Source organism: Triturus cristatus, chromosome 7, assembly GCF_964204655.1.
Source record: "Triturus cristatus chromosome 7, aTriCri1.1, whole genome shotgun sequence".
Taxonomy (NCBI): domain Eukaryota; kingdom Metazoa; phylum Chordata; class Amphibia; order Caudata; family Salamandridae; genus Triturus; species Triturus cristatus.
The window spans coordinates 340,001,282-340,017,340 of NC_140590.1; the positions used below are offsets into that span (position 1 = coordinate 340,001,282).

Below are 16,059 nucleotides of genomic sequence, written 5' to 3' on the forward strand. Positions count from 1 at the left end.
GGGTATCTACCAGCTGTAGATGACTGTCCCATTAAAAAGCTTACCATATGAACCCTTGGTCCCTGGCCAAGAACCTGAATACCCAGGACAAAGAAGTGGACTCTAAGCATCACAAGGCATTCCACCTGCTCAAGCGGCAGGAACAAAACAAGCTGCAAGCGGCCTTTCCTCCTACTGCCCAGCTGACCGGTTCCAACTGAATCTGCCCTGGACACTGCTGGTGGCTTCTGCTGGAGTGAGTCTTGACCCTAAATGCTGTTCCTAAAGTCCTGAAACTCTGGGCTGTGCCAACTGTACTCCTCCTAACACCAACTGAAACTTGGGACTTAGAAACCTTTTGACTCCAAAGACCTCTGGAGGACCAGGACCAACCTGCCAAGCCTATTCAAAGAAGATGGACTGAAAATTGACATTGTGTCTGCTCTGAGATTTTATGCAGCAACAAATCTGCTTCAGCGAGACTTTGTGAAGAAGGTATCCATTTTCATGGAGCCCCATCAGCTACAGCCTGAAACCCTGTCCCACTGGAAGAATCCAAGCTCCAAAAAAGTGACAAAGTCCGAATGTAGAAACTTTGACTGGAAGGAACCAAAAGTATCAGGTGGATACTTGCTCCTTGGGAGCAAAATTCAGGTTCTCCCTGAGTTTTCCCGCCAAATGTCAATGGTTTCACCGGGACTTTGTCCAGGGGCCATCTGATCTAATGGCGCCCTCTTCAGCCAAAGCCTGCTGCCTTGCCCCACTGAGGATTCGTTTACTTCTATTTCGAAGACTAAGTCTGCATATAAAACTTCTGACCAAGTCAAAGCTGGTGTCTTTATCTGACCCACGAACCATCATGGTTGGTCTTAACTCACTCCTAGGTACCAATCAAGGACAACCAGATGACGCATTTGATGCCTAATGCTTTTGGCGCTATTTTGAACTTTAAACTTTAAGAAATCATGTCTGCGGTTCCTCTGATTGGAATTTTGTCATTGTGGTGTCATTTTGTTTATTCAAATTTACTCTATTTTGTTCTAAATTGTTTTGGAATTTTTCATGTGTTGTGTTTTGACTTTATAACTATTATGGGATGGCATAAATACTTTATACATTGCCTTTAAACTACACCTGGGTGCTTTCTGCCATGGCTACCAGGAGGGGGAGATCAGGCTAATCTATTGACTTTACTGATTCAACCTATCAAGCACTGTGATGATTACTCAAGGTGGGTAGGTACCCCTACCAACTTATACTCCCAGTTTCTTACACTTACCAGCCACTAATTTCACATAGGTAGCTCACTGCCTACTAGACTAATGTGACTCCAGTAACCGAGCCTAGACACCAGGCTCTGCTAACCAGACCCGTAATACCATCAGAGTGGTGTACTCGCCAAGGAAGGGTGGGCACATCCATTATTTTGTGTGGTGGGACAGTGGGCGAACCAGGAACATTTGACTTCATATCAGCTACTGAATCCAAATCACTGCTATACAAGAAATGATTCCCTTGCTCTACCTTTGAAGAGTAACCCCATGCAACATGGTCTGTATCTTCCACTGTTACCTGTTTTTATTTCAAAAGACATAGAAAAATCAATGAAAGAGTAGTAAACTGCCTGCCCTTATGCAGGCCATAGTTATTTGGCCTCGTCTGCAATGCCATCATGTTCTCTTGGCAAGATGAAATTCACCTAAAGTCCTATTGCTCGTGGCTCCTACTGACTGTGGAGACTCTAATAGGCATTTCCAGAACATTTTGCTTACCGTGTCTGGGAGAGTGATATGCTGATAGTTTGGAAGTTCTCTCACATATTTATATGTCTTTCCACTGTTGAAACACTCTTTGAAAGGACAGACAAGATCGCTTTTCCCAATTTACTGCTTCCTTCTTTTTAACTGAAATTAGCAATCCATTTGGCCCTTCCACCCTGGAATAGCTGGCTTTTTTATATGAACAGTAATCACAGTGGAGGGCAGCATTTGAAAGAGATGAGGAATTGCACCCAATATCTACGCCCTGAGTGGTACGAAATTGTTTGGTTTACCATTGGGTCACACCCTAAGTCAGTACACCCAATGCTCTAATCAATCAAATACATTGTATTTTATTGTATATCATCTACTTAGTATTTTTATATTATGCAAAGTTTTTTAATATAATTTGGGTGTATTCACATTGGATGGAATTTAGACTGGATGGTCATGACACAAACGTTTTTGTTTATTAAATATGTTATACTGAAACAACACAGGGGAAAAAACAAAAGCTAGCAAAGGAATCCAATGAGAAATATAAACCAAGGTATGGATTGTGTATGTTGAAAGAGATAAAGTAGTTGAAAAGAAATTAACAAACAAGAGCACAAAATAAAGATCCCTGCACCAAGCATCAGTCATAAGACACGGATATGATTTATTATCAAGTGGGTCTTGTGTCTGCATGTGTGCTTTCTCTAGGACCATACGGCAAATAGCCTAGTGGGACAACCCATTACCAATAAAGAGCACATGTATGCTAGAAGGGGACTCTGAATGGCAAATGAAACCATGTGAATATATTATTATATCTATGTCAAGTGCATGATGAGAATATTGCTGGCAGGACTTTGAAGAGATGTGCTTACATCAAGATTTTGGGAGTTCAGATAATGATCTAAAACTCCTAAACATGGTGTGCTGGTCCAAGGTTAAAATCAGAGCTATGCACAAGTTCATGATTCCGGCTCTAGCGTACTAGTAAAGGCGTAAACATGTTCCTTTACACCTGCATCACTACTGATCAACAAAGGGCAGGTGACAACCAGGGGTTGGTCTTTCCCAATCCCTAATTTCTTTACTGTAGGTATGGTTAAAAATAAAACTTTTATACAAATAAATAATACAGCATTTAATTCATCATAAAACAATGCAGGCAAATTATTTTGTGTCAGCAATTAAAATACATAAAAAATTCCTAAAACGTCTTTAAGGCACAAACAGGTCTGCAAATGTCTGGGTTATCTTGATACAGCCAATGTTGTAACACATCCTGAGAAGTTATTAGAGAGTGCCCAACTCAACGGTACTCATTTTCTCAACCTCAAAAGGATGGAAGGGTGAGTGGAGCCGCTGGGACTGAAACCTGTGACTTGGGAGATGGGGGGGGGGGAGTCACCTATATCCCTACAGTGCATTCCTTATTCCACGGATCCACCAGACTCGGCATGAGGGTAGTGCAAAATCTGAAATGTAAAAACTGTCAGATGTGGCTGCAGTTGCGAAGATGCAACAAGGACTGCGTACCCTGGTGCTGTACATATATTACTCTCCACTTGATCTAAATCATAAGACTACAGGTTGGTATGATTGCTAATCAATTACTTAGAAGAGGCAACGCTAATTTCTCTATTCTGCCATATAAACTGGAGTTCATAGTGCAACAGAAAGATTCACAAATATCCGTCCTATCCAAATTTAGTCTAGGGGATGACTTCCCCTTTGTAATGCAAGTGTAGAGAACACCTGACAACAATGTGCTCTCGTGATTTTGTAAATGATTCTAAATACATATAGCAAGACTTCTTCCGCTAGGGCAGTAGGTCCAACTGTTTAAAATTCCAAGAGAATTAAGCAAGTGGGACACTATGGTGTATATTAAAAACAGCCTGCAAATATCACATATCCAGTTTTGTGTACATAAAGCTTATGAGACACCATTGTATATATTGAAAAGAAAAGAGTATGCATATATTGTATGTCTAGTTCGTATATCACCTCTGCAGGTCTAATACTTGCTTATGAGAACATCGGGATTACTTTATGTAAAGGTGCTTACGAAACAGGTTCAGTGACTTCTCAACTAGTTCCAGGTTACATTGATTCAGGCCTCGTGTTTTTAAATATAAGCGCAATTTGTTGAAAGTGGTCTTTAATGAGAGTTCAGGCGCGAGAAGAGTATCCAAATAAAGGTTTTCGTTAGACTATTCAATTAAATGTCCATTTGTTTTCCAGGCAAATTTACAGTCAGCAACCAATGGAGACTATGAGTCACACACCAGGATATCACTGCCATAAGCAAGAGCATTTACACTAAGTTGACCCAACTTATTTGGGTGACAATTCTCGCCATTTACGTCAACTGGGAAACTGTAAAATATCACTGAACACAAGTGGGCCCAACACAAAGCCTTGCTTCTGGGGATTTTTGGTCACAATTTAATCACTCAAATAGTCCCTTCTTCCAGTCAGAGGCAGAGGCAAAGTAGACTTCCTTTGACGCTCACCCACATAATTCCCAAATGATTACCATTAATTCTATGAAATGTATAGAAAAGATTGACTTGCCCCCTCTGAATGATTCTCCATGCAGGAGAGAAAGCACAAAGAAAGAGTGAAAAACACTGAAACAGCTTTGTTCCGAAGAGAGGCGATTGAGATAAAGGAAGAGAGAGGATGAAAGGAAGGCAGCAGAAAGATGTGAGGGATGACATATGAAAGAGTTGTGAAGAATGAGCGAGTTAGGAAAGGAATAAAGGAGAGAAAGAAAAAAGGAGTGAAGGAAGGAATGAGGTTAAAGGTAGGAAGAAAGGATTTAGGAAAAAAGAAGAAGAAGGAAAACTGGATGGAAAGAGAAAGAATGAAAGAGAGAGGGAGGGAGCGAGATGGGTGAAGGAATAGAAGGGAGAGAGTGAACTGAGAAAGAGGAGATGGAAGGTGAGATGGGAATGGATAAAGGGTGGGGTGAATTAAGGATAAAGGGAGGTGAAGAAAGACGAGGGGGAAGAATGGGTGGACATGAAGAATGGACAGAAGGATGGAGGAAAGGAGAGACAAATAACATGAGTACGGTATTTATCTGAGGGACTCACATTTTCCCGTTGACAGGCTCCGGTTATAGCCCACTGGGCTGAAATATTCGAAGATGAAGACGGTCACTGCGACCACAGTCAGGCACATAACGAACATCATGACCCACACGGCGGGGCTGTAGGGCTCTGCAAGAGAGAGGAAGAGATAGAGAGACAAGAGCTGGTCAGTCATCGTTGGCCACCAGATCAGAGATCACAGCAGTCACCGCTTGAAAGGATCTCTCTTTGGTCCCGCAACATTAGCACCCACGTCTTCAGCACAGCCTGCACCACAGAGACATCCTCAAAAGGAGCCACCAGAAGACTTGGTAACTGGGAAAGATAGAGAAGGTCTAATGTTCCAGTGTCAGTGAAGGCAATTAGTGATAGGGAAAAATCCCTACCATCTGAGATGGGCAGGTTTCTGCTCTTACTGATGTTTAGCCCCAGGACAAAAGTGTTGTCTGAGATAACAGCCTGTTGAGGAGCATCCCAATTAATGATCTGATACACTACTGACCTGTCGGCCTTTCAGGAACCTACAGTTGGGAATGTCTAGAGTTTCCCAATTATTCACCTGAGATGTCCTGTAATGCTAAATTTAGTCCCCAATTTTCCATTAAATCTCCAACACTTCTAACCATAAAAAGTATCTTAAATAATGTTATTCCTCAGCTTCCTGAGTACTCCTCTGCTGAAAGATGCAGTTTTTGATTGTGTTTATAATGTTTAACAGTATACATCTATCCATCATGTCCCACCTTCTGCATTTCCTTCACTGTAGATGAGTTAAGATCTTTCTCTTTCTCCCATAAATGGCTCCAATTTTTCATTTTAGACTACAGTGGTTCTTTAGTCTACAGGAGAGGTTACCACCGGAAATGGACCAAAAACTCCAGATGAAGCCACAGAACAAGATAATATATGAAATGTGAACTCTGGTTATGACAACAGACCTTCCAATTTGGACACAATTTGAGATACGTCTTCCAGCACTGAACGCACGCAATACTCCAACTGAGGCTTTCAGTGCTGTACGTAATACTCCTGGAAACCAAGTGAAGAAGATGGAATTCTCCTCGTGAGTCCCATCTACAACACCAGTTTCAATAATGAGGTGCCCAAGGAGACACAATACTATAATTGAGATGTCCAGCAGTTAACATAATACTTTATGAGAACTAATGGCAATATTACACCTGAGGCATCCAGAACTTGATGCAAGTCTCCTGAAAATTATACTATATTCTTCAAAAAGACTTTCAGATGTAAACAAAGTACTCAGGGAAGGGCACCATGCTTGAATGCAATACTCTAGATGATATTGCTAGACGTGAATTCAATGCCACTGCTGAGGACTGAAGAAGTAGCAAGTCTCCAGGCATGGCCTACATTCTGTAGAACACAATTCTCTAGCTAAGGTGTTATGGTTGATGTGCGTAGGGTGGTATTACCACAACTATATCAAGTTCCATACATCATGGGACAGTAAGTGCCACATTTAACTCACAGCGAGTGGCTCACCATTTCTCTATGGGGATAGAGTAAATTGCTCCGTGCACGTGGTGAAGAGTCCCCTCCCACCTAATTTATAAATGACCGCCAAGCAGGCGGTCATTTATAAAAGCACTGCCAGGAACCGCAGTTAGGGAGGCTTCTGTCAATGCATTTTACTGTGAGGCTGCATCAGCAGGACACAGCCCTGTAGCACAGAGTAATCCTTTTTGCTTTTCAAAAAGAAAATACCAAAACGAGATTTTCTTTAATAAAAAAATATATATATATATATATATGATGCTTCTCTCTCCATGGGAGTCTCCTTCCATGGCAGGGGGAGCATTTTACCGGTTTTATTGTTCCTTACCGCCACGTTTTACCTGGGGGTAAGAAACAATAAAAAATGTCTACATGTTCGCCCATCCAAATTGGGTAGGGGGACATGTAGCCATTTCTCTAACTGTCCTTACCCTTCAGAGCCGTCTGAGAAGTTTGGCCACAGTGGAGGCAAACTAGTCTCCACCATGGGGAAACTGAGGGTCCACCCACCTTTAAATCGGGTGGACGGAGTATGTCAATATAATACCAGTATATAAATAAGGCCCTAAATCGCCATTACTACACTGTGAAACATTGCATTATTACAGTAAGAAATACAAAAACGTTTAGACTAATAGTTAATTAATAAAGAACTATGACAAGAGTACTTAAACAAATACATCTTTACGAAAGTGCGAGTCAGGCAGCCATTATCCAAGACAACGTAATGTACCACGACATGGTGGGAATAATTCAATGGCCCAGGACGTTGTGTCAATTAAGGCAGCATAAAACCAAGTCTGATTAACCAGGTCCATTACCAGAGTTTTGAGCTATTTTATTGGACTGTATTGTATTGCAGCATTTATATAGCACTTACTACCCCTAAGGGGGACACTGAAGCACTTGCCTATAGGGGTAGCTTGCTACACTGTGTAGGGTGTGTGTTTGGCAGGATGCTGTCTTGGGTTTGATCCTATGTGGGAAATGTTTCCACGTCGTGCGTGATGACCACTGAAGTATGGTTATTGTGTTTTTGGGCACAGCGCATAGCAGTGTGGTGGTAGATGGTTTTACAGTTTTCAGTACGGTGGTAGCTTTAAACAGCTCTTCATGTTCCTTTATGGCATTTCTTATGATATAGTCTGCTTAGCTGGTTACTGTACTGCGTTGTCCAGTCTGAGATTTTTGTGTATAGTTGTGGTCCGGAGCTGGTATGGTTCGAGGGAGAGAGAAGTGGAGAAATCTGTTGGAATGGGCATTTCTATTATCACCCCATATCGGAGGGACTTTGTGAGATGTAAAGGAGCAGCAGTCATATTATGTAGATCTTTGCTCAGGTTGGTGCAGGTACACTGGAAGGTAGTAAGCACGTGTTTCTGCCGTTCTGTGCAGTAAATGTATATGTCAAGGTACTTATAGAGCGCACTGTCACCAGACGGCCACCTTGCGGTGTCGCCTTTGCGGTTTCCTGGCGCTGATACTCATACCGCTGTGGAACCCCTCCTGGCTTTCCCTGTGAAGTGTCCACTCCTGGGCCCCCCCAGGGTGAAGCCAGGCATCCTTAGCGCTGTTGAGGCCAGTGTGGAGGCTAAGCAAGCTATTGCCCAGAGTTGCAGCGTGGGGCCCGTGATTAGAATAGGCACCGAGGCGAGAATAGACAGGTCCGAGGAAATTGAGCCCGAGCCCCGCCGAGGCGGGAATCGAACCCTGGTCCCTGGCCAGAACTCTGCTTCAGGGTCTGCCGCTCTAACCATTGAGCCACACTCCTCCCCCTATCCATGGTGAAGGACTCAACCAGCTAAAAGGAGGCTAAAAGGAGGCTGTGCTGCCTCTCTATGCTTGTTAGACAATATTTGAAAATGTCTTTTGAATTTCACTTCCTCTTCCTAACAGGGCTTTCCTGTACACATGCACATTGATTGTGAGGCCAGGAGTGTGAAAGTCTCTCAACGGGTCATCATCTCTGAAACACTCATATGGGAAAGGATTGTACTCTTTCTAATAAGTCTTTGATCAGTTGATGATCCTCTTTGGTGGTTTCACCTGACTACGCAGGTAATCTCAAAGAAGAGCAAATGACTCATGACCTGCGGTGGTCGCTTGGTAAGCTTGCTGCAGTACGGTGGAATCTCGGGCATCCTAATCTACAAAGGGACAAGGCAGACCCATTGACTACTTCCATGGCTCTGCCATCTGTGTAACCTGGACCCATACATAGATGGGTGGAAGAACGCAGGCCACAACACTCAACTGCATTAGGTGTTTGCCCGATTCTGTTCAGCAAGATCCTGAAATTCTATATTTGTCTTCAACTTCATCCAAAGTCCTCTTCCCCCTCCAGTCACTAAGGTCAGAACATCTGGGGGTGATTTTTTGATAGTGAAAGTTCCGTAAAGCGGAAGTTTGGGATTTCACAATAGTAAGCTCAAGTTTTCATACCAGATTAATCAAATGACAACATCCTGTTTTTACCTTTTAAGAACATCGAAAGAGATCCTCCAGTTCATCCGTTTTGATTTACATAAAACAGTAATCGCTACATTAGTTTTTTTCCAGCACTGACTGCTGTAACGCCCTTTATATGGGCATACAAAAAAGGCAGATAAATACATTGCAAACACTTCAAAATGAGGCAGCTTACCTTTTTACTGAAGATCCCAAAATATGCATCAGTCTCCCAAACTACAGAGATGCTACATTGCCTACCAGTCAGAAAAAGAATAGCCTTTAAGGCACTCTGCTTGGCACAAAACGTCTTTCACGATTCTGGCCCACTCTATCTGAGAAAAATATTCCACAGGTATACCCCCAGACGACCCCTTCATTCTGGCTCCACCAAATCGATAGCTATGTCTTAAATCAGGAAAGCATCCTGGGGAGGAAGAAGTCTTTCTGAAGCTTACCATCAAATTGTGAAATGTGTTGCCAAAGCTCAACCCATTCATCTGCGGTTCGGGAAGCAATTTAAAACCTGGCTTTTTTTGCCGGCCCTGCCCCTTTAGCACATCCCCTTTGTCATCTATACAGGCCTATCTTTACCTTCGACACTTCTGACACCAGCGCCAAGACGCTTTCGGGAAATCAAGTGCTTTACAAACAATTATCAATATCAATAAAGCAACATATTTTTCTTGCAATACCATTTTAGCAGATAAACATTTTCTGCAAACAGATAAGTAGGTGAAGCTGAATCGCTTGAAACAGGTTTCCCCCTAGTGTGAATCTATGTGAAGAAAGATACAATGGGTTGCTGTATTCCACAGAGTATGCCAACTTCCTTTTTGGGGCGTACCCCTTACTTGATGTCATTGTTGAGTACCATCCAGTCTGAAAGCAAAGGACTAATTAACAGCATCCTTTGTCAGCAGTGACTCTCTCATTTTTGGGGGATATCCCAGTAAAGGTTTATATTTTAAAGATATTTTAGTAGATGGGCTGATGGAGGACCAAGGCAGGCAGCAATTTTACTTAAGAGGTTTGGTTTATTTTGTTTGTTGTTGCTAAAGAAGGAAAAGTTGAGTACTATGCAGGCCATTGCCTGGACTTTTAGAAGGGGAGGGATTTGTATACTGGGGCTCATATTGTTTCAAATTGAAGACACATGCAGACACACAATTGTATTGTATTGTGATTTATAGAGCGCGATTGCTGCCCAATGGGCGTCCAAGCGCTAAAGGCATAAAAAACAAAACTGATGAGGGATGGAAAACGAGCTTAGGTGGACTTAGCAAACAGGTAAGTTTTCAGCTGCTTTCGGAATGAGAGTAAGTTGGGGTTGGACCTGATTTGAAGCGGGAGTGTGTTCCACATCTTCGCGGCGTTTAAGGAGAACATCCTTCCTCCGGTCCTGGCTCTTCGCACTCTTGGGACTACGGCTAAAAAAGCTTCCGTGGATCGAAGGTTTCTGTTAGGATGGTATTGAGTGACCAGTTTGTTGAGGATCCTTGGACCAGACCCCCAGAAAGCTCGATGGGCGATGCATAGTGCCTTAAATGCCACTCTCTGCTTTACTGGGAGCCAGTGTAGGGCGGCCAGGGCAGATTTTGCAGACTGCGTCCTAGGAATCTGCAGCAACATGCGTGCTGCGCAGTTTTGGATGACCTGCAGTTTACGCGTGGACAGCTCTGGGGCCCCCACATACAGAGCGTTATTTGAGTCCAGCCGGGACTGGATCAGGCCCTGAACTGCCACTTGTTTAGCTTCCCTAGGGAGGAGGGGGAGGACCTTCCTTAGTGTTCTAAGTAAGCCAAGACAGGTAGCAGAGAGTTTAGTGGCCTGGGTGGAGAAGGAAAGATTTTTATCCAGCCATACTCCCAGGCTTTTTACACTCTCTTTGGGGATGGGGGGTGTGCCCAAACATCCAGGCCACATGGAAGGGATTAGAGAAGAAGAATTATCCCCTAATATTTTGTTTTTGAATTTCTGACAGCGTTTTTCGTTTGGCGGTATGAGCCCAGGAGCATGTGCAAGGGTGGAGTTGGATTCAAGATTAAGCCTTACTTTTTGGTAATTTCTTCTTATAGGTGGCTTTAGTCTGCAGTGGTAGTATATGCAACAGGAGTTACCCATACACCCAATACAGACCTGGATACAATTTGTTTCAAGCAACAAATATCCAACAGGGCATCAACAGAGGAGATATTAATCAAATTAATCTTTACAATATTGGAAAACCATGTATTCTATGACAAACTGAATTATGACATGAACAAAAAGACGGTACAGATATAGCCAAACATAACAAATCAAATATATCAGTCAATTTTATATGCAACTGATAGCAGCATCAAATAAGAATTGTAAAGGGGCTCAATGTGCAAGTTGCACACATAGTGCTCATGAAAATCAGGTGGACGGCGCAAAGTGAAACACATAAAATCAGGAAAATGGCAAAAAGAAACACATCTATCAATATTGTGAATGGATATAGTAAATCCAAAATTTCAATGCAATCTCATTGCACAATAAATATCCTTTTTCAGCTGGTAAATATGTAAAATGTCTATTGCTCCAAAACATCCTTGTCCAATTTGAATGTACAGTGGGTTGGGCTTCTTGCTTTGGATTGTACGCCCTCACCCAGTGGGATTGCATTATTCCGGATTAAAACTTTCATTTCGGATTCTTAATAATCCCACCCACTAATTTATTTTGGTTTTTTACTGTAGAAACCTACACGCCTCTATGGGAATTATTTTTATTGGTTTCCCCATATAATGGTTCCAATTACCGACATGCCCTCAAGTAATTGGGTTTTTGGCTCTGTATCTAGGGCCAACATTGTCTTTAGTTTCCCTGTGATGTCTTTCTTAAGGGCAATGCTTAAGAATGTGATATATGTAAAAACTTAAAGCTAACTACTTCACCTTGGATTATACTGCCCATTGACATTTTGTTACGTAGTCTAGGCAGTTTAGCTTCTTTTGCGTATTGCACGGAACATGTCACATTGTCCACAATTTCTTTTGATGCTTGGGGCTTGGTACACTAGTGTTTCCTCTTGCCGACGCCGATTTTCCTGTAAAAGGAATTGTTTCCCTACAGGTATTTACAATTGTTAAGACCATTGTAGATATCATCTAGATATAACTTCCCCCGGATAATTGATATCTGAAACTTTGAAAATGTTGGTTGTTAGCTAATCTCCGTGTGATGTGTTCCTGTGCGAGACTACTTACGGATGCCTTTCATTGTGCATCAATTGTGAATAGACCCACAAACGTGCTTATATTGCGCAATGTTGCTCTTTTTCTTGGCGCCTTGCATAACCATTTTTCTACACCTTTTTTCTCGTTCAAGCAGGGAAGAATGTATTGACAGCAATCTGTGAGTGTCTTTATTGGATCCAACCAAAGTGTGATCTCGGCTTTGCACCTTTACACTTTTTATCCATATCAATTCAGGCTTCTCTCTTTTGTCCTCATTTTTCTTACAGCTTCCTTGGGTTTGATACAGGTTCCCTAGATATGGTATTTTAATTCAATGTTTAATCTATTTAAAACCCATTTCTCCTGCTTAATTCTTGCCCTGTTTTCCCCTTAGGCAGCAATCATGTTCTTTGTGCTCATTCTGTCCTGATGATGATGACCTGCTAAATTGTGGAAGGTCGAAATGCCACGGACACCAGATGAAAAAGGGTATTTATTGTGAAATGAGATTGCATTGAAATTTTTGACTTACTATATTCATGCACTGTATTGATTGAATTGTTTCTTTTCTCTGTTTTCCTGTTTTTGGGTGTTACACGTTGCACCTCCCACTTGATTTTCATGAGCACTGTGTGTTCACCTTAGACACAGTGATGGAGCAAGGACTCGTATGAAAAATACTTGCTCAAATGCAATCCTCTCATATAACTCGTAACTCTATACTAATTATGTATTTTTGTAAATTAATATACACCACATTCCATATCTTAGCTAGAATGACGCTTGCTTATGTGTTTTACTAACAAGTAACCCGAGTGAAACTTAAAATGGCTGCTAACGCGGGAAACTGTACTGCCCATGCGTCAACTGCATCTACGCAGTATGACGAGTCTTTGCTTGGAGGGAATTTCCTGCACTTGCGCAAACGCTTTTAAAATGGCTGCTTGAAAGCTCACATGCTAAGCATCTGCTTTGCTGAAACTAAAACATGCTATGTACTAAATGCTAATGTGGGGAAAGCTATTATAAGTAAATGGGGTTAGCGTAGAGATGGGTGGTATACAGTGAAATCATTTTATTTTTAATTTAATATGTTTTCTTTTAACCTCTCTACTAGTTCGTATTTGGGCCTCTCCGAGAGATGCTAATGGTTGTACAGCACTTGACCCTTACGCATGCGCAGTAACAAAAAGCCAGGAAACCATGATGGTGTACTTGAATCTCGTCCAAGACCACATTCGCAACATGTCCTGGGAACCTGGTGGACATCCTGAAATTTGACAAGAATAAAGCCAAATGTATACAAATTGTTGATAAAGATGTGAATGTGGGTGGGAAATAAAGCTTGTGAAAATAAATTATTGGGCGGGAACATTGAACAAAAGACTAAAGAAAATTATTAAACTTAGCATGGTGTGATGATCATCCCCCCTTGCCTGTCAAATCAGAATTAGGGCTTCTATGAAACTGAAACATTAAGGGGTGGTACATGCCATTAGAAGGGAATAATTTAGGTAGTTTAGTTACTTATTTATGCTTGTGTTGCTGAGATGCTGAGAGACCAGGCTGTTGTCCGAGAACTGAATAAATGCTGAAGAAAAATCGGTTTCCAGACTTAGAAATTGAGCCAATTAATAGAAGAAGATCGCGGAAGAATCAAGAAGGTACATAATAGAAGAAGATCGCGGAAGACTCAATGAGGAAGATAGTGTCAGAGAGGGGAGCGATGCAGGCGACTTATCTAGAAGAGGTCATCTATCCTGTCCTGAATCCTGTCCTGAAATCCTATCCTGAAGTCTTTGTCACCTGATGTTTCCCAGGGGGCCCTCCCAACTCCTTGGCCAAGGGGTTGGTTTCCACACCATACTAGGTAACTATAATTCTGTGTAGTATGTCATTGTGTTGCTCTCTGTATCTTCTCCTTTCTGAAGCACCGTCATTGTGAATTACCAATTTAAAATAGGTGACAGACTAAAGAATTAATTGACTTTTCTTCCTTGGAGAAATGGAGTTTGTACTGTATTTTTATTTGGCTCACATGAATTAACTAGATAAACATCTTAAACTTCTCACGAGTCTGTGGTTATTTCGGAGTGGTAAGGAATATAAATAACCCTGATGTCATTTCACCATCAACTAGTTCCAACTATATGGTCCATTGAACAGAGGAAATAACTTTTTGATCAGTGAAGATTAGTTACATTTTGACATGTAACTAATCTCATAAATATTTTAAAATTTACCCCAGCGGTATTTACTAGCCTGTGTGACAGTGTGTGTATTTATGGGCCCAGGTGAGTATATGGTGTTGGAGTACCTGAGGTTGGTAACACACTGGATCACAAGCACTCTTACAATTAATATTTGATGCTGCTACCAGTTGCATATAAAATTAACTGAATACATTCGATTTCTTATGTTTCCCTATATGTGCATCCTCTCTTTGTCTGTGTCATAATTCAGATTGTCAAAAAAAAATGTTTTTTCAGTATTGAAAAGATTAATTTGCTTCGTTTCTCCTCTTGGCAGCCCTTTTGGACATTGTTGTTAGTCTGGAGTAGGGCACTGTAACTGTGAGGGCTGATTTCATTTTCTGAAATCATCTGCTCTTGCTTGTTTGAGTCTGCTGGGATTCTGGAAATAGGAGTTTGCTCCCAAAAGTATTCACATTTTCCCAGATCTGTTTTGGTTTAGATAGTATGAGCTTTGGTTGATGTTAAAGGGTTGTAGTGGATGCCAGATTCATCCTCAATTATTAGGGGGCTTTGGAAAGGGGTGCTTTAGCCTTGATATTTTTGTTTTGAGTGCTATGTGTTTAGGGAGTCGTTAATGAATAGTGAAGATGTCTAGATTGTCTTTCTTTTTTTTTACTGTTTGTTCATAATTTGAGGCAGTGGTCAGGGATCTCGTAAGGTGCTTTCATAAATCATGCTTTTGTGTGGGACTGGCAGTCATTTTATCTACCCTGATGTTTTTTTGTGCTGGCCGTTTTTTGCCAAGTTGCCTACCATAGTGCAGGCGGTGATCAGTGACGATGCTACAATGAACTACTCATCCTTCTGGAAGACAGGATGAAAGTCACAGATAAACGAAGTAAATATAAGGATGTTTTAGAATCTTTGTGTTTGGTAATTAGCATAATTTAGCAGTTAGGTTCAAATGACAAGCAAAACACAGACATAGTGACGACCTCCAATGAGTATATATCTAAAGAATGAGGTTTATTTCAGCACCCACTACTATATGTTACTCATTGTCACTACACACCACGTCATTTCATACTCAATAGTCCTCCCCTAAAACTTTACAAACACCACTGGATCTACCTAACTAGACTGAACATCAAGCAGATCTCCGAATACATTGAACATAACACCAGCAATATCACAGCATTATTCTGGCTATGGAATGTGTTATTGCACCACACAACCGCAAATTAGTTCAAGCCCCTTTATTGGAGCAATGCAGCTACAAACATGCATCTCCCAGGTCAGACCAGACGTGTCTGACCTGGAACACACATTCATCAGAGGCTGCATCATCATGTTCCAACATGGAACCCAGATGTTTCCCTTACAATTCAGGGAGGTACAACACATATCTCCTTTTCTTACATTACCAAATGTAGTTTTGCTATGACGCAAGTGTGCTGCAACGTGCCCAGCACTTGGCACAGAAAGACCAAAAGGGCCACACGTCTTATTGAGTCATCATGCATGTGCTGAGATACATGCTTGAACTGAAGTGACATAGTCAAAAAAACTCTCCCGATAACTGGTCAAATCGATCTCCAGACCCTGAATCTATCAAAACCACATTCCCCTTCCCATAGATGCGAGGCTGCCACAACAAATGATACCATTTTACTCTTTTACAGAATAACCAAAACAGGCAAAAGAGGCAAGACACCCACTGCAGGAATCAAAAGTTGAGACAAGACAGGGTATCGTACAAATAATCAAGCAACAAGACCAATGTCATATCGTGAAACCCATGCAGGCTTCTGATTCATGGAGTCGAGAAGGCCAATGGAATCTGCCACACTCCTTACTGAATCAA

General features: G+C 41.7%; 1 protein-coding gene across 1 annotated transcript in view; it reads right to left on the reverse strand.

The window, feature by feature from the left end:
- Nucleotides 1-16,059, reverse strand: part of GRIN2D (glutamate ionotropic receptor NMDA type subunit 2D) — a 1,598,839-nt gene that overhangs the window by 395,058 nt on the left and 1,187,722 nt on the right. Inside the window, exon 8 of the mRNA XM_085616462.1 lies at nt 4,835-4,960. Within this exon, the coding sequence (XP_085472588.1) occupies nt 4,835-4,960 (126 nt within the window). The remainder of the gene's footprint in view (nt 1-4,834; nt 4,961-16,059) is intronic.